The sequence below is a fragment of the Hippoglossus stenolepis genome, chromosome 9 (genome assembly GCF_022539355.2).
Source record: "Hippoglossus stenolepis isolate QCI-W04-F060 chromosome 9, HSTE1.2, whole genome shotgun sequence".
NCBI lineage: Eukaryota > Metazoa > Chordata > Actinopteri > Pleuronectiformes > Pleuronectidae > Hippoglossus > Hippoglossus stenolepis.
In genome coordinates this window covers 19583061-19608587 of record NC_061491.1, presented here as the reverse complement: position 1 = coordinate 19608587, position 25527 = coordinate 19583061, and the positions used below count along the sequence as shown (strand labels likewise).

Here is a 25527-nt window from a genome sequence, read left to right as displayed (position 1 = left end):
TATCAACAAAATTGCTAGAAATTAAGAGGATAGATGAGAATTTGCATGCGTAATTTAGAGATGTAAATACACTGTGGCTTTAAAAAGGTAATAAACATTATTTGTGCATATTATGTGATTATTTGTAAAAAAGTTGATTTTAAACATTGTATATGTTGAACTGAGATGTAGTTAAAACCAAAGTTTAATCATTGTGAAATCCAAAAATATTCGGATGTTGGATTAATTTTCACAAACAGTTTATTGAATGTGGCATTAACTATGTTTTAACTATAAGAGCCAATGGAGCCCATATGTTAAAGTAGGGCTGACGAAGTACGGATACTTATACTGTGGCGCCTCCCTTTTGACCGCTGTAATCTGAGGCTCGACCACCACCATCATGGAGGTGGTAGAAAAAGAAAAAAAACTTTAAAAAATCTCAGTTCTGACATTCCTCGGCCTCGTTCCGACGCACGGACCTCTGCCCGGCACCTCTGCCGCAGACTGCAGGTCCTCTCCGGGTAACGCTTCCTCCGGGCGACAGGGCAACATGTGTGGAAAAAAGCCTCCACAAAAATAAAAACACCAAACCAAACGCACCGGACTGGTTTGGCTCTCTGTGTACGAGCTCCCCCCCTCTGGAAGTTGGGAGATGCACCCATGAGGTCCGTGCGCCTGGGTGGTCCCTCTACTTTAGTGAGCTGTTGCTAAGCAGCTAATAATAGTCGTGTTTGCTGAGTAATTTTTGCCCTTCTGGAACCAATCAGATGCGAGAAAGTCCTGCGATCTGACAGCCCCAGAGGCGGGACCTCGAGTCTTTCTCTTTTTTTTTCTTCCTCTTCTCCTCCTTTTTCACCCCTCCTCCTCCTCTGCCTCCGAGTGGAGAGAGGTCTTTTCTCCTCTTCTATTGAATCTCAGAGTTGGCCGTGACGCGCGGCCCAGGGGAAGACCACATAGATCTCAGCAGAATGCCACGACCGTCGAGTGTCCTCACCCTCCTTCCACTCGTGTATGGGGATCACTTTACGCACGGCGCTTTTTGAGAGAAACTTCACAACTTTTTGTTTTTCCTCCAGAGGCTCGGCGAGTGCGGTGGAAGCGGCGGAGACCTCCGGATCACGAAATGTTGGGATGGAAGGCGCAGACTTTGACTCGCCGTCTCCGACCGGAGTATGAAGCCCTACTTCACGGGATCTCCGAGAGTGAAACCCTGCCGCCGCCGCGGGATATCGCTGCACGCTTTCGGGGAGCTACTCTAACGTGGGAAACGGTGACCATCGCGCAGTCCCCGCAACATGGCCTCGGCTGCTAATGCGCCCTCCGAGCAGGAAAGCAGGGACCCCGATCGGCCGAGAGTAACGCGGAGGAACAGGGGGGACTATACCCGCGGCACACCGCTGGATTTGGAGTATTTGCAGCGGCCGAGCTACTGCGATGCCGGCTTCGCTTTGCAGCAAATAACAGAGGTGCTTTCTCTCCCATCTTCACCCGGGAAACAGCTTTACGCTCCCGGTTTCATTTAATTGTGTTCTCGTGTTAAAAAGTGTCCAAAGTGTGTCCAGTGGCTGCTGTAGGTAACGGGACGGGGCTGGGCGCGGGGGACCAGGGGTACAGGGAGGTTGTAGCGAGCCATTAAGTCCGTGCAACAGCTCGATCCTATCCCCTGCAGCCCAGTGTTAGGATGCAGGTTTCTCCACATGATTTAACCGCGACTGTTCCTCCTGCAACATCCCGACCTATAACGGTCCGAGACGGGGCAAAACATGCAGCTCTCGCCCGCAGTCACTTCTCCCAGCGCCTGTTTCATAACATCCAAACCTTTTCTGCACGCGGGCAGCTTTTTAAAAGTTTTGATGGCTAAGTTAATGGTTTCTACGGTGGCGTGTAAACATTGGCGACTTCGTGCGTAAAAGAAAATCCATGTGGCTGCCCTCTTTCGTTCACAAAATACTGCGAGTCCCCCTGTGATGGCTCCTCCACTCCTCCTCTACCACCACCGCAGGCCGGAACACACGGGGAGTGGAGTCGGTGTGTGGTGCTTATTTGTGGGGGGTTCATATCAGTGTGATGTGTGGGTGTTGATGTAGGCTACTTACACCACTCTTAATACATATATTACCATTGTGTAGCCTGTTTTTACACTTTATGCTATGTTACAGTTACTTTACTCTGTTATTTTGGAGGAGTAACATGTATTATGGAGGATTTTAAGACAGAAGAACCTATATTCTTCCATCTTTGAGTGAAGTAGAGACACAGTGGATGCATATTATCACAAGACCCCCCTACTGTATAATTGCATCTCCTCTTATTTACCTTCCATCCACTCCGGAGGTCCGGCTGCAACCTTATTTTGGAGCAGAGCAACACAGACCTGCTCCTCCACTGTCAGTTTTTCTTTTCTTAATGAACTCATCACTGTAGCAGTGAACTGACAGATATGCACCAGCCTGAATACATCTCTTCCTTTTGCACGTATCCTGCTAAGGTTACAGTTTAGACATGTCATTGATACGACAGAACCGGTGCCTCTCGCTCCGGGGAGTCTCTCCAGCGGTTTCCGGGCGGTCCCCCCACCCCCCCGCGGCAGATGTGTGTGTTTCAGTCACCAAAGGTCAGCCGAGCGAGACAGCCAGCGACTGTGTTTCAGTATTTGTTGATCACATTTCCCCGTTAAATCCTCTGTTCTAGAATCACAACAACCAGAGGCTCCTGGGGGCCGAAACTGGCGCCTGTAGTTGAAATGTTTTGATGTGAACACATTGTGAGGCCACCTGCTGGGGGGGTCATCTCTCTGTCCCTGTGACTCCAAACCACCGCACATTCACCTGTCTGAGTAAGTACACTGTTCTTGTATTTTATGTGACACTAACGTTGGGACTCTTGTCTTGATTGCAGGGGAAGGCGACCGGGAGGAAAGCACCTCTATGGCTGAGAGCGAAGTTCCAGAGACTCTTATTCAGGCTGGGCTGCTACATACAAAAGAACTGCGGAAAGTTTTTGGTGGTGGGCCTCATGATTTTCGGAGCTTTCGCCGTGGGCTTAAGGGCCGCTAATTTGGAGACGGACGTGGAGAAACTCTGGGTGGAAGGTAAGACACTTTGATTGACTATTGGCTGTTTTGGACATGTTGTGTGTTTGAATGTGAGCTGCTTGAACTCTTCTTTTCACACAACTTGTTAATGGGTACAACTTGATATTGCATGTTGGGAATGCTTCAGATTGGAGGAGGACAGTGTTGCTGCTTAACAAGCCTCAGGATATTGTTTATTGTTTAGTCCCTGGCAAGTGGCCAGTTGAAACTTTTCAAATCCCCGTATTTATCCTCCACACGTTCAGCTCCTCCAAGCACATGCACACACAAGACGTGCAAGGGGTGGCAGTAACTGCACTCAGCAGTAAGGTTGTAATTAAGTTCATAAGCAGCTTTTGGGTAGAGGAAATTTTTGTCAAAGCCGCCATTTTGTGAGAGTGTGTGAGTGAGTGTGTGTGAGTGAGTGTGTGTCTGTCTGCCCCCAGCAGTTGAATGCTCAGAGACTGTGTGTGGTCCCGTTCTGGACAGCTCTCAACTTTCCAAAAAGATTTGTCTCCGGCTGCCGGGAAAAAGCGGAGCGACGGGCAGGATTTTGTGTTTGTGGAGCGGACGGAGACGACTCACTTGTTGTTATTTCTGTCTCTTTTTAAAAAACAACTTATGAAGAATGATTTTTTTTTAAGGAGTCGGGAACTGTGTGTATGGGTGGTGCTCGGGGGGGGGTGTAAGGGAAAGGGGCTGCGCTTTTTTTCCCCCTTTGCTTTGATCTGCATTCCTGCACTTAGGACTAGAGTGTGCTGTGGGAGTCATGAATGGAGGAGAAGATTTCGCTGCTGGGAAACTGAATACGTATATTTGCGCCATAAAAACCGAAATAGAACATTGTAAATGTACAGATGTTGAGGTTCCGGTTTTCTCCCCATCTTAACAACCCTCCCTCGAATACAAAGAATAAATAACTCGTGAGATCCAACATGAAAGCAGACGATTCCTGACCAGATCAAACACCCCACCTCCTCCTCGGGTTGGCTGTTCTCTGCTTGCGTGCTGCTGCAGGGGTCTGACAGACAGCATGTTCTTCTAATGTGCGGCGCAGGCGCAGTCGGCAGTGGTTTAAGCCAGGGGGACCTTCTTTTGGTGTAGGACTCCTGAGTGTAGTGAGGGGAACACACTTGTTTCACACCCTGCTTCACATGTCAGGCCGAGGTCATGTGTGCTACAGTGAGGGGCACCATATTAAACCCAAAGGTACAGACTGGACAATGCGGCCTTAAGTCTACCACTAATTCTCCTGTTTAAATCATCAAACATTTGCCAGGAAAAACCTCTATAATGTAAGGATTGTCAGCATTCCCTGCTTCTCATCATTATAGACTGCAAAGATCTGATGTATAAGGACATAACTTTGGGTTGGAGTAACTTGTGAATCACATTTGTCTTTATCTACTCTTCCTTATTACCTTTTCCAGAAGCTTTTCTGGAAGTAGTGTAGTTAGCCATAACTTTTCTAACCTATGAAGTGTCTATGGATGTGTAGATACCTTTTACCTCCACCAAGGTGGCGCACAAAAGTTGTTGCAGCTACTCATTATGTTGGATTTGCTACCTATCTCTGTTCTATGTCCTTTGATTGGGCCCCATCACTTTGGGCCCCAATAACCTGTGATGTTTGTCACGATTAGAAAGTTTTGGACCTAAAATATCAAATAAAAAAGAATCCATGGATTAATATTTGTTGTAGGCATCAAATAAGACAAATTGGAACTTATCTGGCATTGAACCAGTAATATAACAGTTGCTACTGCTCAGGCCTCAGCCAGAGCTTCCCTGTTTCAGAGAAGTTAAACCATTAATTGACAGTAGAGATTGGCTCTGTGTTGAACCTGACAGACAGCTGAGCCGCGTCTCGTGACCTCTGGTAGACGTCTCCAACATGGACTCACACTGACTCGCACCGACACACACAGAGATCCGCTCGTACGCACACACAGCCACTGACAAAGAGACTTGGGCTGCGGTGGTTTTCCTAGGTCCCGGTACGTGAGGGGTTCCAGATGTTGGTAGGGAGAGATCTGTTTGTTTAGATTAGACTGCACAGCTGAGGGATAGATTAGTTCTGCCTGGACCGTGGAACGCTGTGCTGGGCCGTGCTGGGGGACTGGCCCATCGTCCGAGAGGAAAAAGAGGAGAGAGGAGGAGAGGACAGAGCGGCTGTTTATGTTTCATTTGGAACTGCCCTCCGCTGGCGACCCGTGGACGACCCCGCCTGGAAGCTGTGTGGCCTGTAGACGTACGCACGCAGCCACACACACACACACAGACACACTACACCCATCTCATATTCGATCTCTCAGTTCCTTCACAATGGAACGGAGCCGCATTTTTACACTCGCGATCTCACTTCGTGTCTGTCGTCACCTTCCCTCTGGTTGTGCGGAGGCGGTCGGGGTCTGCCGGGGACCACCATTAACTGCGTCCTGGAGCTGGCCGGTGTGTTTATCCTACGCTCAATCACGTGCTGCAGCTTTCGCGGGATTGTCTCTTCTCACACGGTGCTCACTCAGCACTGTTTATAAACACTCAGACACAGGAAGTTCTGTTTATTAGACAAAGCGACAGAGACCAATTGGGAGTGAGATGCACGCCTGCACAAAGAACTTGAGCGTGTCTAACCTCAGAGGACGACTCTGGGTTTTTTGTGTCCTGTTAAACACATCGTGAAATACAGTTTTATTTTTAAAGTCGTTTCTTTTTTCCGGCGTGGATCACATGATAAGTGTATTTAGGGCAGATTGCATCTACAGTGCCGCCAATGTTTGTATCCAGTGTGACGCTCACAGGAAGTTATTAGCTGAAACAGGAAGTTGTAGTATTGTGGGTCTCCTATTTTCCTCTCCACACACACAAATGTGACTCGCTGCCCTCTCGATACTTTCCTCAGTGTCGGAGCTCGTGCCCATTGACCTCCGCTCGACTTCAGACACATCCTCAGTTTCAGATTGCAGATGATTCTAGATGATCTTACGATGATTAACGATAAGCCGCGTTCGGGGCAGCGGAGACGCAGACGAGAGGAATAAGACCCCTTTAGAGTTCCTTCTGGCTACAAATGGAAAACGGAGCCATCCCTTGGCATTCTGGGTTCAGGCAAACACAGGCCAAATTGTAAAGAAAATAGCAGCACCGCCTGCCTCTAATTAAAACAGTATCGCGTAAACATTGGCCTTCCTGTAGGAACGGACCCTCGCTCCTTCGCTCTGTTTCTGTGCTGCTAAGAGAGCGGGCTGGAGATGTGGCCGTGTGTTTTTTTTTTTCCAGGGCTGTGTTGACGGGTGAGAACGGGTACAGGGAGGACAAAGTTTGGAAACGGGGGCTTTTGAAGCTTGAGCTCTGGTGCAAGGGTTGAAGTTGAAACTGGGGGTGAAGCAGGGAGCTTGAGCTTTACTGTAATCTGGGCTGAGTTGCGGTACGCCTGTAGACTAAAGAAAGAGAAGGGGGCCTGTAAGTGTTCAGAAGACGCCTTTTGTTTTCACCGTACACTGACTGAAGATACCCAGAGATGTGTGTGAGTGATTAGTTCACATGATTTTATGGTCCCTCTGATTTACGGCCTGGACTAGGGGGCACAGGCCTGTTGGTTGTAGTCCCAAGGCTACAGACGGAGGGGAGGCCCACGGTCCCGGAGCACTTTCTTGGGGTAGGTCAGGGGGGAGCATAAGTGTAGAGGCCAGGGGCCACGGGGGAAGACCCCTGGGACCCTGAGGTCATCTCGTTGGGGCCCCGCTATTTAAAACCTCACCTGATACTCACCCTGTGGCCTGGGTGCAGAGTGAGGACTCACAGCAGAGGGCGGCAGTGGGGAGGCAGCAGAAGTCGCAGCTGTCACTGAGCCTTGTTTGCGTCCTGTATACGTTCGCGTGTGTGTGTGTTCGAACCCATGCACGCCTATGAGTGTGAACCACATGAGGAGGAATACGTTATTTACTGTAGAAGTATTTCCTCATTGATTATGAATTTGTGTTTTAATCATTTGACATGTGTCCTCCAGCAGAGGGCAGTGAATTGGATATAAGATTTTCCTTTAATCTCTGGATTAAAGCCCACCTCTGACCCCTAACCCTGAATATTAACACCATCTGAAATACATATCCAAATTCTACAGTAGTGCAAGTCATCATTGTTGCTTTAATGACAGAATTTGTTGAGGAATGTAACAAAGAACAGGAAAATTCAAACTCATGCCCTCCTAAATATTAGTGTGCCTTCATCTTATTCCTGATATCAATGTGTTAACAGTTAGAATCCATTCTTATCTGCATCCTGAGTCAGATTTAATGTTTCAGAATCCAGTGTTTTTCGACAGCGACTCCCTCCCTGCCCTGCATGTCTGTTTTGTATCTAGTGTGATTAAGAGCTGAGTTGACAGAGTTGGTGGTTGTTTTGTTGTTCTGCTGGTAATGGCAGCAAAGAGAAGGGAGCGGTATAATGTTGAGTGCATGCGGAAGAAGTCTTGACATCCTTTCTTGTGGACGAAGATGAGGAGGAGGAGGAGTGCCCTGAATGTGGTGTCTCCACTGAAGGGATTGTGGTTTGCATGATTGAATTATCCAGCTTTTGATGTGTATGGGAGCACTGATACATGCATGAATGCACAGGCGCGTGCACACACACACACACACACACATGCACATTTGCACATGCAGAGAGGCTTTGGAGTCTCGGTTCCTGTGAATGAGGAGGTGGTTGACTCGGGCTGGCATGGCAGGCTATTTTGATGGGCCTCGCTTTGCTATTTTCTCTTTTTATTCATCTGTTTTCCTCATTTTCTTTTTCTTCTCCTTTTTCTCTCCACTATCATCCTCCTGCTGTATCTCCCGCCACTTTCACTCGGCAGCCGCAAGCAATCAAACACACAAATGCACCCACACCCAGTCCTTTTCCCCTTGGTTTGCACAGAATCGTCTGTCTTTCTGTCACCATCTGTTCCACTCTCTTCCAGAGGCCGTCGCACATCCACACTTTTGAACCTTTTCCAAACTGGACTCAATTAAGTTTGTGTTTATCAGTTCACTACAAACAGGATTAAACCTCTGAGGAAGGAATAACATTCCAGCGTGTTGTGTTAAACTTTACGAGTTGATGAAAAGTGTAGGCTAGCCGGTGAGGGATTTACTGTGGGGAAACATTGCGCCTCTGGTACTGTACACAGACTCTCTGCGCTGTTTTCCCAGGCTGGCTCTGCATACTTTTGAAAGCAGTTGTGTATATATACATATATTTATATATATATATATATATATGAGATCTAACTGCACCGATGTAGATGCAAAGTAACTTTTGGGGAAATTTGCTCGTTAGCCGTTTGTCCATGTGCGACCGTCGTGTGTGTGAACGCGCGCTCCCATTCACAAACACACATCCTGAGATGCCTCCAAGCTCTCTGTTTACATTTTGCATTCTTTCAGGCGCTCTTATTCAAAAACCAGAGCCCTGCGAATGACCAACCACAGGAGACTTCAGAGAGAGTTACCCCCACCTCTCTCTCTCTCTCTCTCTCTCTCTCTCTCTCTCTCTCTCTCTCTCCTATCCCTCTCTTTTCCTCTCTGCCAGAAAGGTCTCTCTCTTTTACCCGAGCCTCCTCTCCCCTCCTGCCGCCCCTCTCACCACCACCACTCCCCCCCGTCCCTGGCTGGAGAGAGTGGCCTCAGAATGCCAGATGTATTACAGAGTGAGGCACGGCAATGTAAACACTCAGCCCTGCCATGAGAGCAGGGTGGTCTGGCCTCCCTCCTTCTCCTTCCCTTCCCCTCGCCTCCCTCCCTCTTCCCCTTTCCTCTCTTCCCTCCCTCACAGTGCTGACTGCCAGAGGGGTGGAGAAAGTACAAAACAGCAGAGGGTGTGTGTGTGTGTGTGTGTGTGTGTGTGCGCTGGAGGGGGAGACTGAGCGAGGGAAGGAGCAGGAGTATAGTAGCGGCAGTGTGTTTGTGTTTTGGCTGCGGTGCTTACCCTGCACCAGGAGAGAGACCAGGGGTGTGGATTGATGCTTCTCAGACGAAAACGCCGAGAATCTTTCATGCAAACTCACTATAAACATCTCCTGCAAACTGCGTCTGCGCTGCTGGCTGGTGTGTGTTTTTTTTGTTTCATAGCCCCTCTGGCTCACACAGGTTACGTGCGTAGCAGTATAGTTCATTGCAATTCCTGCAGCACAACGTCATAGAATCTGGAAGTAACAGCAATTATCCCAGTACCACACATGCACACACAAGGAGGCATAAAGATACAGAGATATAAAACATTTCCTCTCTCGGATGATTGAGAGGTTTAAAGTTCCAGATTGAGTCAGTATGTGTCGGAGTGAACTGAGAGGAGTCCAGCTGAGGAGTCGGGACAAGAGAAACACTTGTGACCTGACACCACAGGCTGATGTGTTGTTAAGCGCAGAGAGGCCTGATGTCACTGTCTCCCCGATTTTCTGTTTCGACATTTACATCCAACATCTCTGTCCAGGGTTGAAAAAAGGTGATGTGTCTCAACGCTTTGAAATCTTTTTGATCGCTCAAAAATAGACTGAGCTTCTGGTTCAAGCTGGGACGTGAAATATCAATTTGTTAGTTTCAAAAGCGAGCATCACATCGAAGATTCTTCGTTTGTTTACTCAATCAGGGATCAATCTTTTTCTACTTATGTTTTCTTTTCTGTTTTTTTCTATTACAAACTCAGAAGACCTTGTGTGTTTTAGCCTATTTTAACTCTTTTTAAACTCATTTTGGGTCATTCTCACTGTTCTCATCAGCTTCATTTTTGGCTGTAGCAGGCACATGTTTTCCACTAACAAGCTCAGTGTGCTTAGCTATATGTCCAACACCAAACAGCAGACAAGGTTAGTGGAGAGTGAACAAAGTGCAGAAGGTATCGGTTAAAGAACCAGGAGGGGGTGAATGCAGTGCACCGCCATCCAACAAGGAGCTTCATCGGTCAATGCATGCATGCAATTTCACATTCCTTGTAACGTGAACTCCATTTGAACTGTTGTGCAGTGTTTTGGCATCTGAGAAGCCTTTAAATCCATAGATCTATTGCTCACACTGAACTCTTATGTCTCACTGATACTTGAAGCAACACAGCTCCTCGCCAACATTGGTCAGGTCAAGTCTCTTTTTCTCTGGCGAGCCTAAAGTTGCAGTGAAAAGTGAATCATTAAAACTTCTGTTCATGAAGTCGGGCCTTTAGGAGCCTTTCACAGAACTTCAAGGTGTTTTTGTATTTCTCGCCTTCTGTCTTCTGTTCCACACTCAGGCCTGTGTGATTCTGGCATACCTGAAATCACGGGCCATCACACCAGGAAATGACAGAGATGGCTGCTTGAGATTTGGCTGCTCAGGCTCATGTCACGGTCTGTTATGGCTGTGGGCTAATCACAGGCCATAAATGTGGCAGGACAGTGACAGTAGATACAGGATGAGTTTTTATTGTCCCAACAGAGTTAATAAAAAAGTAGTTTTTCACTTATTTTGCTTGATAAAAATGAGAGTGCTGTCTCTGGACATTTGACAACACCTTTCCATCGCTTACAACGACCACAGCATCAGCTCTTACACTTTTTCTTGGTCACCTATAACAATTAATACATCACTCGCCTGACACCTTGGGTTTTTATAAATAATCCCCGACCACTGCACACATGCACGCACATGCTTCAAACAGAGTTCAGCGTTTTCTTTTCCTACCGGTCTTGCTCCGTGAATCCATTGGTGTTGAATAGGATTTTTTTTTTTTAGGGTGGGGGTGTGGGTGTTGAGTGGGACCTGAATGAAGGCAGCAACGTGGAAGAATCTGCCCATTGAGGAGTGTGTGAATGTACACCTCGGGCCCAGGGGAAGCTGCATTGGGAGCCAGCCGACTGCTAAATACACCCATTTTAGGGGCTGCAGGGACCGGACAGGTGATTAGCATAATCAGGGGCGAGGGGAGCCATACATATGGTAATGCTGGAGCTGGGGGGCTGAGGGTTGGTGGGATGGGTGTGAGGTTGGTTGAAGAGGAAGGGTGGGGGTGGGGTCACATTTGTGTCAGGGGTCGGAGTGCGACAACCAGCTACACAGCGACAGACAGCTACAGAGCAATTATGCTCTCTGCTTCTTCTGATTTCTTTCGCGCTCTTTCCTGTAGTTCCTTCGCTTTTCCCCCCCCTCTCCTTCCACAGTCCCTCACTATCTACCTTTCTTGTTTTACCCTGCGCCTGTGTGGCAGCCCCCTCCTCTTTGAGAGCTGAAAGGAGAGAGAGCGAGGGGGAGAGAGAGCAAGAGAGTGAAGGGGGCTCACCGTGGGTCAGCGAGGGTCTCGGCTCTCAGTGAGGCCTTTCATCACATATTTGGGGCTGTGTGCACACCTGCATCGCAGAGCCCGCGTTCAAAAACGACTCTTATTGCGCTATGAACTGAAGTGCATGCGGCTACCACAACCACTTCAATTGCTAGGACTCTTTCCACTGCCGCTGCAACAGAGAAACTATATATTGAAAGAATAATAAGGTGGAATCAAGGTCCACTTGTGGAAGTCGGATGTGACAAAGGAGCAGTGACTAACTTTAAAAAGCTAAATGGGAGAACAGTCTTTGCAGTGTCCTACAAGTGTTTTTGTGGTTTTGAGTGAGAGCAAGAGAGGAATACTGGATGTGGATGGTGAAGTCACACTTTTGCACTTGCATGACAAGTTTTGACGACACAACCGTTAAATTTATCGAATCACTGTGCAGTTCACAATACCTGACTTCCTGTCTTGTGATAGGTAGTCTGGCGACAGGGGGGTAATATACTACACGATCTCTCCCTGACTAGAATGTCTGGTCAACCCGTCCTGCACTCTGATTGTAGATTTGAAGCGTTCATATATATATAGCGATTTGCGACTGATGATCAAATGCCCCTTAGGCTCTGATCTGGTGCTTTTGTCGGCAAGTTTCCAAATTTGTTGGTGAGCGGAACAGATTGGGCTAAAAAATGTATATGGTTTAAAGGCTTGAAATATTAACCTGAATCTGGAAAATTCTGCTCATGTGGCTCAGTGGGTGAATAAAACTGCCACAGGACAAATTGTGTATATTATGAAAGTGGTTGAATTTTGTTACCTAGTTGTTATTGAACACTTTGGATCACAGTTAGAAGTGATATGCACATCCCATCCTCACACGATCAGTTCTCAAGTATTGTTGACAGTTCCTCAGAGTTTTGAGTGGGTCTATAAAGACATAGTAGCAACAGTGTGGAACAGCAGATATTTTACTTGGCAGGAAAATCCCACAGATAAAGATCGAGTGAGGGACAGAAGCAGAGTGACGGCAGATGGTAGGAGGCAGAATCAGATGAACGGTCGGAGGGAGAGGAGGCAACAGGTGGGTTTTTCTCAGTGATCAAAGCGCTGTCAGGTGATTGGCCGTGGCAGCTGAGAAGTAAATGAAGAAGACGAGGGACAAAAGAAAGGGTGTTAACGGCGAGGTGGGGTAATCTCTACCTGAATAGGTGAACAGAGTTACCAACAGAGATGAAACAAAGTCAAATTAGAGACCTTTGAGGAAATAGAACCAAAAAAACACATCTATAGTACGATAGTAATCGAGTATAAGCAGCTGTGTCTTAAGGTTTTTATTTGAATATTCTCTATATGCTGAAGACAAACTGTACCTGACACTGAATGAAAGAAGATTTATAATGCAGCGCACACATCTGTGCCTTGTGTACATCTGTAATGAAACTCAGTCTGAGCATATGCAGCTCTCTGATTGTCCTTATGATACGTCAAGGAGGTTATGTTTTCACCCCGGTCCGATTGTTTGTTGGTTGGTTTGTTTGTTTGTAAGCAAGATTACACAAAAACAACTTATCAGATTTTAACCAAACTTGGTGGAAGGATGCGGTATGAGTCAGGGAAGAACCCATTCAATTTTGGTGCGGATCCAGGCATTTCTTTTCACTTGCTATAACATAGCAATATTGGTCGTATTTAGGGAATTGGTGCAGCTTGATTGAATTTTAGATGACTGTTGGGCCTTGATGGATGTATGCCCCCTACTGAGCTCTAGTCAAGTTTCTGATGAATTGAGATGACACCACCACTTTATGATGAAAATTAACACATGCAGCAGTTGTCACCATATTAAGTCCCTTTACATTCAAATCATAATGTGTAAATTTGACAGATTTCTTGTCCATAATGTGTGATACATGTATCTCACATTCAAAACCAATGTCCTTCTCTTCAGCTCGCTCCACATCATATCCTCATGTAGATGTTCCGCATTCTTCTTAAGGTATGGGGGGGCGTATAGGCTACAGGCAGTCGCTGTAAACTTTGGTGGCAGAACGATGACCTGGTTTTGGGGGGCTTCCTCCTCACCACAGGGGTCCCAGCTGAGAGGGGGCCTAATCCAGCTAATCCTTTTGTCTGCGCACACACACACACACACACACACACACACACACACACACACACACACACACACACACACACACACACACACACACACACACACACACACACACACACACGCACACTCACAGAGTCAAGGTTTTGTGTAGCCACATGCACATTTAAACAGTATATTCACATATGCTTTCACAAGGTCCCCACAGATGTATCAACAGTCCCTTTAACTGCTTGTATGTTGAAATATAAGTCAGGCTTGTGTTATCAGTGGTGAAAGTCACATGGGCCTCAAATTGATTCTCGTACTGCTTAAGGGAGGGAAGTCGTTTTTAATATCTATTCATCAATTGATATGTTGTGCAAATATTTTCCGACAGAGAAACTGTCCTTACTCTTTCTGTCAGGAGGTGTGTGTGTGTTTGTGTGTACATTACGAGCAAGGTGTGTGTGTGTGTTTTCACTCAGAGGTTGTTGGCCACCGGTGGATCAGTGTTTTCCGTGAAAGTGCGAGATGCTTCCGTCGTCAGGCGTAAGAGATGTGCAGGGGGGTGGGGCCGCGCTGTTATGTATCGCATGGAAAAGAGAAGAGAGAGTTGGGGAGGGGAGAGGGGGCGGGCTGGCTTTGACAGAGAGGCCGGGCTGATTGCCATCATGATCTGGCCAATCACAGAGGAGAGCTGAATAGACCAAAGAGAGAAAATGTGAGTATAAAGGGGAGGGGGGGAGTTCAGAATTGAAAGGAGGGAAGGGGGTGATGTCAGTTCCTTAGAAACCTACTTTCTCTCCCTGGGTCCCCGCCGCCTCCCGTTCCCTCACTTTGAGAATAGGGGGGACCAGGGGTTAATGTTATGCAACATGCTGAATACCCACACTGAGGGCTCCAATACAGTGACACACATTGGCCTTCTTCTTCAAGCCCACTTCAATGTCTTCTTGGACTATTTCTACTTCTTTTACTTCTTCTATTCCTTCTTTTTCTACATTTTCTTCTTCCTCTTCTACATCTTTGTCATCTACTTCTACTTCTACTCCTTTGTAAACTCCTTTTCCTTCTTATACCTTCTTCCTCTACTCCTGCACCTTGTATCTTCTTCTACTCCTACCTCTGCTTGTTCTTCTTTTAATACTTCTACTCATTTGCTACACCTACTCCTCCTTCTTGTACTTCTTCATCATCTTATACTTGTGTTCGGTGCTTGTACCATCCATCAATCATTGAAAAAGCTTAAGCTGGCATTGAAACATACATATACGTAGATACATATAAATAAACAACATTGAATAAGGTTTAACTCCTCTGAAGTGTACAGTATGTGTTATAAAGTTTACTGATAGAAGGCAGAGTCTGTCGACACGATCACTTAAATAGTTGATTTAGGGCTTCATATACCAACCATATCTATTTGGATTAACCTGCAGATTATTGTCCCAATCAACCGATAATTCAGTTTGTCTATGACGCGTCAGAAAATAATCATAAAATCCAACTCCAAAGTATCCACGGCCCCCCAAAAAAAATTAAAATTCTGCTTGTTTTGTGCAACACTGAAATGTTTGACCTTTGATCGGAGTAATTTCCTCACTGAGCTCAGGTATCATCACACAGGCTTTGTCTAAAGGATGAATCAGATAAATAATCTGTTGAATGGGGCGACTGCGGTGCAGGTTGGAGCGGTCAACCAGTTTTCTTAGGAAAAGGAATATGGGAATATGTGTCATTGAAGAAACACAGCTGTGTGTACACACACACTCGCGAGTACGCCCCGCTCACACACGTACACACTCGCGTATATTTTCTCGGTCCAGCTGGGGTGTTAATTTCGCCCCGAGGCTGTGTGAGTGTTGACCCCAAAACGCTGTAACCTCGTGAAGTGTGGAATTCTCCAGGCCTGACGCCGTAATGTGCTGTTTCCTGTAGAGAGAGAGTGCATTCCTTTGACTTGTCCCATTCCTGGCTGCTCGCTGTACACTTCAGGTCTTTGGGTGGCAGCCCGCAACTTGGAGAGAAAACACAAGCACGGCCCTCCCGCGTTTTTTCAATCAGAGCTTTCCTCGTCACCTCACACGTGTGCTGAAAATGGACGCACCTCTTTCTCTCTACCTGTGATCCCATGTTTCTACTACGCCATTGCGATTACATTGAGCCCCGGGGCGAGCGTTGCCTCCGAGCGTTGAGTGTGCCAGACGAGCCGACTTGTTAGTGCACTGTCAGCGTGCGTCGGATCTAAATCAGTTCCATGCGTGGTCCTTTTTGAAGCGAGTGCTGGTGTAATGTAGCTGTGTATCTGGCCTGGCAGTAGAAAGCATGTCGCTCCAGTTAGCCCGGGCCTGCTATTAATGATGAGTATTATAAACATGCTTTCAGATGGGATCAGATGGTAATGCTGTTTGGGTCCAGAAAAAAAGAAATCAAGTGTGTTTTCCTAATGCCCCGAGACATGGCCCCCCTCCCTTGCCGTTCCATTGGTCTGACTGGGTGGTCCAGCCCAGCAGAACAGCCATGCTTATGTTCAACTTTAATGCCATTGCAATGGGCTGAAAAATATACAATCTATGCCTGCTGTTGCATGAATCGAACAGAATCGTTAAATTGGATTAAGGCGTGATAAAATGTTACAGATTTTTCACACAGTTAGCCATCGCGCCGGGCATTTTTGAGCTTGTAAAGGAAGAAGAAGAAGGTGCAGTCGTTGATGATAGAAGGGTGCAGACACACACACACATGCAAAAGAAAAAACAGATCACACACTTCTATATAGCATATAAAAGATTTTTATACACTTTGTTGTTGTTAATTTGTCTGACTGTTTGAGGCATTGCTCACGCTATCTTGACTGTAATGTGTGTGTGTGTGTGTGAGCGTGAGCGACAGAGACTTTGCCAGACTTGCCTTCCCTGTGCTGGGGTGGAGCAGGGCAGCTAAAGGGCCTGAAAGGCTGCTTTTGTAGCCCAGACTAGCTGAGAGCTTAGAGCGCACGCACAGGGCTTAGTCCCACCACGATACTGGGAGCAGAGCCTGGAAGAGAGCCTCTCTCTCTTTATCACACACACTCAGTCACACACACATGCAGTCAATGTGGTCTGGAGCTGCGGACTTGTTAGCAAATTTGAGTCGAACCGTTGAGCTGATTCTGTGAAATGTGGATTTGTTGAAGTGATGTTACATGTCTGGATTCAGAGGGGTTGGGATGTTTGGCATCGCACTGGTACGAGCTCCCTGTGAGCAACGTGCCTTTGTGTCAGATACAAGTCCGATAATGTTGTGGCCAGGCTGAGACGTCTTTAGGTTTGGATCCAGAGGATCACGTCTTGAGTCACAGATGTTTTAGCACATGATGCTGCTTGTGTGTGTGCGTGCGTGCGTGCGTGCGTGTTGTGTGTGTGTGTTGTAAGGCTGTCTCATCTTCTGTCAGTGTGGGAAAGATATGTGGGTGTATTATAATGTTTTATTTCTCATTATATATAATACAAATTAGTTAAGAAAGGAAAGTTAAAAAAGTTAAGTACTTTTCATTTGTATTTGTTATATGGATTTCTGAAAGTATGATGCTGCCTCGACACCTACACTCCTGCTTCAGTGCTGTCTTTACGTTAGGGACCACCATGAAAGCCTGTGTAGCCCTGGCTTCTGTTAACATCTCTAAATGTATGAAATAAGCTAAACTAAACCAAAAATTGTTTTAAATGTTTTGATTTTACACAAATCCTTAGACAGACTTTGGGGCATGTTTTTCAATTACCTCTTCACGTTTCATTACCGATCTGTTTCTAAAGAGTTTGCAGTTAATGCAAATTGTGGTCGTCAGTTTCTTCTTGAATCAACTTTTGGATGCACAGGGACACGGATGTTAAAATCTGTTTACGTCTTTTAAAAATATATGTAAAAAGCTGAAAATGATCGACAACATACAATGTGATTGTGTTTGAATATGTGCACAGAGGGTTCAAATGTGCAAATGTTTTCTTTGTCCAGTTGGCGGACGTGTGAACCAGGAACTGAGGTACACGCGGCAGAAGATCGGCGAAGAGGCCATGTTTAACCCTCAGTTGATGATCCAGACGCCGCGGGAGGAGGGAACCAGCGTACTAACGGTGGAGGCGCTCCTGCAGCACCTGGAGTCAGCCTTACGAGCCAGCAGAGTTCATGTTTACCTTTATAACAGGTGACATGAGTTTATGATTCTTGCTTATCTGCAGTTTTCCTGCTCTGGACAGTTCAAATCAGAAATTACAAATTTGTCTCAAAGTCAAATAAGTGTGCAGCAAATGTGTGATGCTGGTAATAACAATTTTCTGTTGACACTGTGTCAGAGAGACCACATTGGTTAGCTTTATATTATTTATATTGAATTCCAGTCTATTATATTATCAGCTGTTTTTGATATATTGTCCATCTCATTCACTGCATGTGCACAGATACACAACATGTATTTCAGGTGTGTTGTGGCATGTTCAGTACTTCATGATGACAGATTGGTTAGAATATTTTGAAATTGTTGTGTGATAGGCTCTGAGTCTTAAAGTAGACGGAACAAAAACTAAACAGAAACTCTTGTTCTCCTTTTCAGACAATGGAAATTAGAAGATTTATGCTACAAATCAGGAGAACATGTCACGGAAATTCATTATATGGATCAGGTAAGATGCATTTCGATTCAGGATTTTTACTCCCTGGAGTATTCAAACTTCTCCTTTTTTTCCATATCCATTAATGTGTGTCTCTTTTGTTGATCCAATTAGATCATAGAAAAGCTACATCCCTGCCTCATCATCACCCCTCTGGACTGTTTCTGGGAGGGAGCCAAGCTCCACTCTGGAATGGTCTATCTCCCGTAAGTCGGCAAAACCCCTTTCTACTGTATAAAATCTTTATTTTATGATGTGTCACAACATAACAACACAGCATATCATTCAATTGACCAATTTCTTTCAAGCATTAAGTCAAATGATGAAATGCCTTTAAAAATAATCCTAATCAGGCACATGTAGGTCGTTCCTCACCAAGAGGCTCGTTGTCATGACATGTGTGGGACCAATAAGATCTTAAACACTGAGCTCATGTGTGCTGGTTATGGAAGTTACTGTATATGGTAACGGTGTCGGTATGTCCACATTGAGAGAAGCAGGAGACCTGGACCTCTAAGGCTTGTTTTTACCCCTTTAGTAGAGGCTGCCCAAACACGCTCAACCCATCCAAAGAGACACCACAGAGGAACAAGTTTGTGTGTGTGTGTGTGTCCTGAACTCGTCCCCTCTGAAGGCTCTATTGTAGTGGTTGCTGGCATGCGTATCGCTGGCGATAGTTTCTCTCCAGCCCTGGGCCTCACATCATTGTCTGACCCTTCTGTTGCTAATGGCCTGCTGCTACAGTAATACTCAGCAGACCTGTACCTCTGCATGTGTGTGTGTGTGTGTGTGTGTGTGTGTGTGTGTGTGTGTGTGTGTGTGTGTGTGTGTGTGTGTGTGTGTGAGACATCGCCATCACTGCACACTCATGTTATTTTGATGTGTAAAAGTGCATCAGCTTGGGTAACTGTCATTAGAGTATGTGGATTTACGTGTGTGTGTGAGTGTGTGTGTGTGTTGCCCCTGTAGGTCTCGGATGGAAGATAAGGTTTTTACTATGTTCTGGTTGGGAGGCTGGGAATAATAACCCAAGCCTGGTTAAGCACATACAATGTAGTCTGAATGACACAGAGAGAGAGATTCAGAGAAAGAGAGATTGGAATGTGTGAGGCAGAGAGAGCATAGAGGGACAACGACCAGTTTAGGGCTGGAATTTAGCACTGTGCCATATTGCATGATGGGAATTGGTCTCCATTTATTGCTTTTTGTCACCTAGCATGAAAGAGATTATTTTCTGCTCTCGGAAATTGGACTGGAGGGAAAATCGGGGGGTAAATGTGGGTTGATAAATGCAACCGACACTTCAGCACATTATGTCCTCTCACTGTCTGTCTCTGCTTACAAAGCCGTTATCAGCTGAAACAAGCGGGTAACAAATAACACAACAAAAAAAACAACACAAACTGTCTATAAAACTGTCTATGAAACGCATCAAAGTAAACATCAAAGTTACATCAACTTAACAAACCAGTTTATCTAAAGTAGAAGTGAAATGGTGTGAAAATGTCATTTCTATTATAAGCTGAATGATGTAGTTGTTGCGTAATCAGCGATACATGTTTAAAACAGACATCTTGAGCAACAGTTTTATCAGTTCAGCTTGATTTTCTCTTCTAAAATAGTTGTGCTGGAATAACTGTGTGAGTACGATATTGTTACCAGAAGGATGGGTGGTAGCTAAAAGTACAAATACACATCCTTGGAGTCATGGTTAAACTTTCCTCCTGTTTACTTTGACCTGTGCAGAGGTAAAGACCCTCTTCAGTGGACCAACTTTGACCCTAAAGATTTCCTTGAGGACTTGCGAAGGGCCAATTTCCCCGTGGAAGCCTTTGAGGACATGTTGGAAAAGGCAGACGTGGGACACGGCTACATGGATAGACCCTGTCTGAACCCTGCTGACCCCGACTGCCCCCTCACCGCGCCCAACAAGAACTCAACTAAGGTAGGGGCACATGCACGCTCAAGCTTTTAGCTGGGAATACGTGTGTGTAAAATATGAAACATTAATGTGTTAGTGAAACAAAACATCGTCAGCTGCTGACAGTATTTTCTCGCACGCTGCGTTTATTGTTCCAGCCGTTCGATGTGGCGCGGGCCCTGAACGGCGGCTGCCATGGTCTGTCCAGGAAGTACATGCACTGGCAGGAGGAACTGATCGTAGGAGGGACCACCAAGAACGGCAGTGGACCCCTGCTCAGGTAACATACCCACGCTTTCACATGCACACCCTCATAAACACCGCTGCGATCGCTGCAGCGCTTATTCTGGAGAGCGCGTGTGTGTGTTTTTGTTCTTTTATGCTCTCCGAAACTGCACATGCATGCATGCGTGTGCGCCGTGTGCTGTAAATCTTGCAGTCATTAGCAGATTCCAGTGAAATCTTAGAGCTCCAGCTGTTCCTGCTCAGCTTTGGCTGCTCTGCTTGGACAGTGCCCACACACACACACACACACACACACACACACACACACACACACACACACACACACACACACACACACACACACACACACACACACACACACACACACACACGCACACACATATGCCCAGAGTGATCTATTGCCTGCCTAGTTTGTCCAAATATACAGTGATTTCAGGTACATGATCTTAATTCCAGCATAAGCACCAAGACAAAGCTTTAAGATTATATGGTTTACCTATGGTCATGTAGTATACTCAGGTTTACTTGTGCAATAACCACTATATCCTCCATGCAGAACACCTACATTCAGTCAGTTAATGTATTTTACAAGGTTTTTATGTACATTTAAAAATATACACGTTATTAAGTAATAGGAGGCTTCCTTTAACTGAGGAAAGCTGCCCAAATTATCCAATATTTTGGTGACGGACCATTTATTTTAATGTTAAAATGCAGTTTGGATGGTGCACACACACATACATGTACACACACACACACACACAAAATGACACACACACAGAGTACAGTGGGGTGCGTTGTTTGTTTTGTGGTCGTGTTTTTTCCTGGCAAGGTTGGGTCATTAGGGTGTCTGTGCGTGCCTGCCTGCCTGTGTGTGTGTGTGTGTGTGTGTATGTGCGGTTTAGTGGCTCCGTCCACCGGGCTGTTACTGCTGGCACTAAATTTCTACATCTTGTTTACTAACTGCCAACATTACCGTGATTATCACAATATTACAGAGATTACATTCATAAAGAGAACGAGCAGCTAACGTCTGCTCCTGTGGTTCGTAAAATTTGATGATTGGAAAATAGGTAGACTGACTTAACCACTGTTCTTCAGCTGCACTCACGTCCAGAGTCATTAGTTAATGACTAATCAGTTGCGTTGCTTTAATGCCGTCCTAATGTGCACACGAAGGCTGTGAATTCCTCACTGCACTCAATAACCACGACCCTCAGAAAATTAGTCGGAACACGATCAGGAACCTCACAGATCGGAATCGGATGCTTATTTTATGGGATCCTGCTCATTCCTATGTCGCTATCAACTTCAGTCAGTGATCTTATTTTGTCAGTACATTCCCTTGTGTGGATATACATGGATAATATAGGGGAGTAGGGAAATGTAAGCTCCAAGTCTCTGTGCACTTTATTCTGGCTAATATCACTAATATTATTAATAACAGACTAGAAAGCTGCTTTCAGATATGCAATGAAACTTTTCTGGAGGGGCTGAACATTTTCTGGAACTACAACTAGAACCAGCTCCGTTTTAGAATGGCCCAAAAATTAGCCCATGTGAGAATACAGCAGGACAATGTCAGGAAAATCCACAGCGGGGAACAGTGGGCAAAACTGGCAAAATACGAATATATATCAAGATCAAAAAGAGTACATGTACAGTACATGTAGAAGACGCCAGCAAAGATGTAATCGTAGAAAGGCAATGAGATTCCAGAGTTTTTGGAGATGAGGGCAGACAAAAGCGCATGAGGTAAAACTGAACTGGACAATCTCCTGCTCCATTCTTCATGTGTTAAAAGAAAATGGACATTTTTCGCTTTGCATGTGATATTGCCTCTGCATTGTTTTTTTGACTATTGGTTGTATAAAACAAGGATTTGAAATATAAAAAATGAATACCGCAATCAAAACAAGGCTTATTATTTGTTGCCTTATTATGAATATTTTAAATCTCTTTAGCATGTGGATATTTCTGCTGTGCTGTGTCTGGCAAATGGAGCGCGTTTCACGGCTATGGGCAAATTTATTCAGGGCCCAACATTCAAATCAGATGGAACAATATTATGCTTAAGCAGCAGGTGGTCTTAGCACACCACTGTTTATGATGACTGTTCTCCAATGGGCTCCAGATGCTGTGGTTTTGATGAATTTCGTTTTCCCTTCTTGGTTAAATTAGAGCCCTCTCTGTTCTGGGACCTCTGGTTTCGAAATTAAACTCCATTTTTAGTTTCTGGTCTTCATGGAGGATTAATATTCTGGTGTTATTCCATTCCTCTCTGCTTCTCTCATCCCCCTGTTGGTTTGGTGTTCCTCATGGACGCTCCCAAGTAAAGTTGATGTTGTCCTGCACCTCATCTTTTTCCTCCCTTTTTCCCGCCTTCCCAGTGCCCAGGCCTTGCAGACCATGTTCCAGCTGATGACTCCCAAGCAGATGTTCGAACACTTTCGGGGCTACGAAGACGTTTCCCACATCAACTGGAACGAGGAGAAGGCAGCAGCCATATTGGAAGCCTGGCAGCGGAGATACTCTGAGGTGAGGGGGCCAACAAAGAAAGAGAAAAGAAAGGGGGGGAAAAGAAGTCTGCCCTAAATCCTGTACAACAACGCTGTAAATCACTGGCCGGATACAGGTGAACATGGAAAGGCCCCATCCAAAGCCTGGGCCCCTGATAGATACTAGAACCACTGCTGGTGTGTGGTAAAGGGCTGAAGCCTCTCTCTCACTGCTCAGTAGAGAGGAGCGACAGAGCAACATGGAGAGCATGTCTGGAATACATTAGCAGAGAGCTGGATATCTCTCTCTCCTCTCTCTCTCTCTTTCTCGTACTCGCATACAGACGCACATGCAAACGCACTCAAAAGTTCACACAAAATCGCTTTCCCAGCTGTGGCCCCATTGGTGGCTCACGTGTGACATCATCTGGTCTTTGTTTTGAGGGCCCCAACCTCTGTTCGACATGGTGTGACCTTGTGTGTGTGTGTGTGTGTGTGTGAGCGTACTATATGTGTGTGTGAATACAAATGCGTGTGTGCGCACCATTTATCTTGGGGCCCATGAGTCGCTGATAGAAAAGAGTTGTGATGGTTCAGATACAGTGTTTTTTATCAATGGCAGTAGAAGTTAAGAAGTAAAAGAGTTAAAAGTGTGTGTGTGTGTGTGTGTGTGTGTGTGTGTGTGTGTGTGTGTGTGTGTGTGTGTGTGTGTGTTTGTGTGTGTGTGTGTGTGTGTGTGTTATGAAAGATTTGGCGTGTCTGCAATATTATCTGCTTGCAGATTATCTGTGATTGACACATGCTTACATGGGTGTAAGTGTGTGTGTGTGTGTAAGTGTGTGTGTGTGTGTGTGTGTGTGTGATGTAGCGTGTGTTATCTAATGTGTGTCAGCCAGCTTTGCTCCCCACTGAGCAGTTACTACAGTTCAATGTTGAATCCATCTGTCTGCCCCCAGATAGTGCGAGAGAGAGAAGTTGGGCCCTGGTTCTGTGTAGATAAACCTCCCACAACCGATCAACTCAAACAGATTCAACGCATTCTACCAGAAATCAGATAGTGTGCAAGGGTCGGTTATGTACGGCGGAGTATTAGGGCCCTGTTGAAGAAAAAAAAGTTTTGATTTCAAGAATAAAGTGGTAATATCATCAGAATAAAGTCATAATACTACGAGATAAAGTCATAATTTTAGGCTACATGTCATGTTAGAGGGGGAATATCACAAGATCAGCCTGTCGCCTGTGTTAAAACGCAGAATGTGGATCTTTTAAGTTATAAATAATAATAATAATAATACATCATATTTATATAGCGCTTTTCAAAACTCTCAAAGTCTCTATACGTTGTATAGGTTTAACAATTAACGTAATACTTAATAGTTTGACTCATTAATATCACATGATCAAAGTATCAGGACTTAGAAAAGATTGTGCGATTGTGTGTTGGTAACATACAATTGTTAAACACGTCATAGAAGCCGAGGTCCAAGTCCAGGTATCAGAATCGGTATCAGAACATCTTTAATATTTAAGACTGGGAATCCGGAATTTGAGAAAAATGTACATTTTTGTGGGATGTATTTTATTTAGTTATAATGAACGTGTTCATCTTTGTTCTTTTATTGCATTCCAAACGTTTTTCCATCCCTGTTTCTGTTTGTCTCCGTCTCCAGGCGGTGCTGCAGAGTGTGGCAGCAAATTCGTCTCAGAAGGTCTTGTCTTTCACCTCAACCACTCTGGAAGATATTCTCAAGTCCTTCTCTGACATTAGTGTCATCCGCGTGGCCAGTGGATACCTGCTGATGGTGAGAATGGAGCTTTATAACTGGAAAAAATGTTTGTTCTTGATCTGAGAAATGCAAACAGTACTTTATAAATGATTAACAAACAATTCTCCATTTGCTGTTGGGGTTCAGCTGGCCTATGCGTGTCTGACCATGCTGCGGTGGGACTGTGCCAAGTCTCAGGGCGCTGTGGGGCTGGCGGGCGTCCTGCTGGTGACACTGTCGGTGGCAGCGGGCCTGGGCCTCTGCTCTCTCCTCGGCATCTCCTTCAATGCTGCAACCACGCAGGTAAATCACAAGCACGCCACTGGACAGGTAGTTTGCTTAAGTCAAGACCGACTGATGATTCACAGTGAAATAATAATTCTGAATTCGTTTTTTATATAGAACTTTTCAAAGTGTTTTACAAGTGCAAATAAAAGAGAATAGAAATTACAACCAGCCGAGTTGTTTTCCCAACGTTCACGTGAATTTTCCCAGTCGAGAACAAATTTTTCCGATGACTACGACATCACATGAACGCACAAATTCACAGGATCTGAATATTTTTCCGTGGTGATTTATGGTGTTATAATCCAAAACTACGTTACTCTTTGCCGGGTGCTCATGCAGTTTGTGTGTGTGTTTGTGCGTGTGCGCTACAGGTGCTGCCCTTCTTGGCTCTGGGAGTAGGAGTGGACGACGTCTTCCTCCTCGCTCACGCCTTCAGTGAGACCGGACAGAACAAGAGGATCCCGTTCGAGGTGAGACAAACACCCACACACACTCGCCCTCTCCTACTCATCATGTTCCTGCCCCTCTGCTATCTTATCTCCTGCATAGAGGAATGTGTGAAAGCCTGTCTGTGCCTGTGATGTATGCATCAAACAACCCATGTGCGCCACACACACGGAAAACTGAACAGCAACCATTCTAGACTGTATTGAATCATTTGCATCTGTCTTCAAAATCGTTTGTTGTTTATTCTTTGTCTGTAGTTTTATCATAAATTATAAAGTTTCACACACACACATG

At 45.5% G+C, this 25527-nt stretch overlaps 1 protein-coding gene across 1 annotated transcript in view; it reads left to right on the top strand.

Moving 5' to 3' along the window:
* The first annotated feature begins 856 nt into the window (after positions 1-856).
* ptch1 (patched 1) overlaps positions 857-25527 on the top strand; it is a 50206-nt gene continuing 25535 nt past the window's right edge. The window contains exons 1-11 of the mRNA XM_035166605.2: positions 857-1448; positions 2881-3073; positions 17415-17604; positions 18010-18079; positions 18182-18273; positions 19814-20012; positions 20147-20268; positions 22625-22772; positions 24403-24534; positions 24646-24801; positions 25158-25256. Of these exons, the coding sequence (XP_035022496.1) occupies positions 1278-1448; positions 2881-3073; positions 17415-17604; positions 18010-18079; positions 18182-18273; positions 19814-20012; positions 20147-20268; positions 22625-22772; positions 24403-24534; positions 24646-24801; positions 25158-25256 (1572 nt within the window). The 5' untranslated portion in view covers positions 857-1277. The remainder of the gene's footprint in view (positions 1449-2880; positions 3074-17414; positions 17605-18009; positions 18080-18181; positions 18274-19813; positions 20013-20146; positions 20269-22624; positions 22773-24402; positions 24535-24645; positions 24802-25157; positions 25257-25527) is intronic.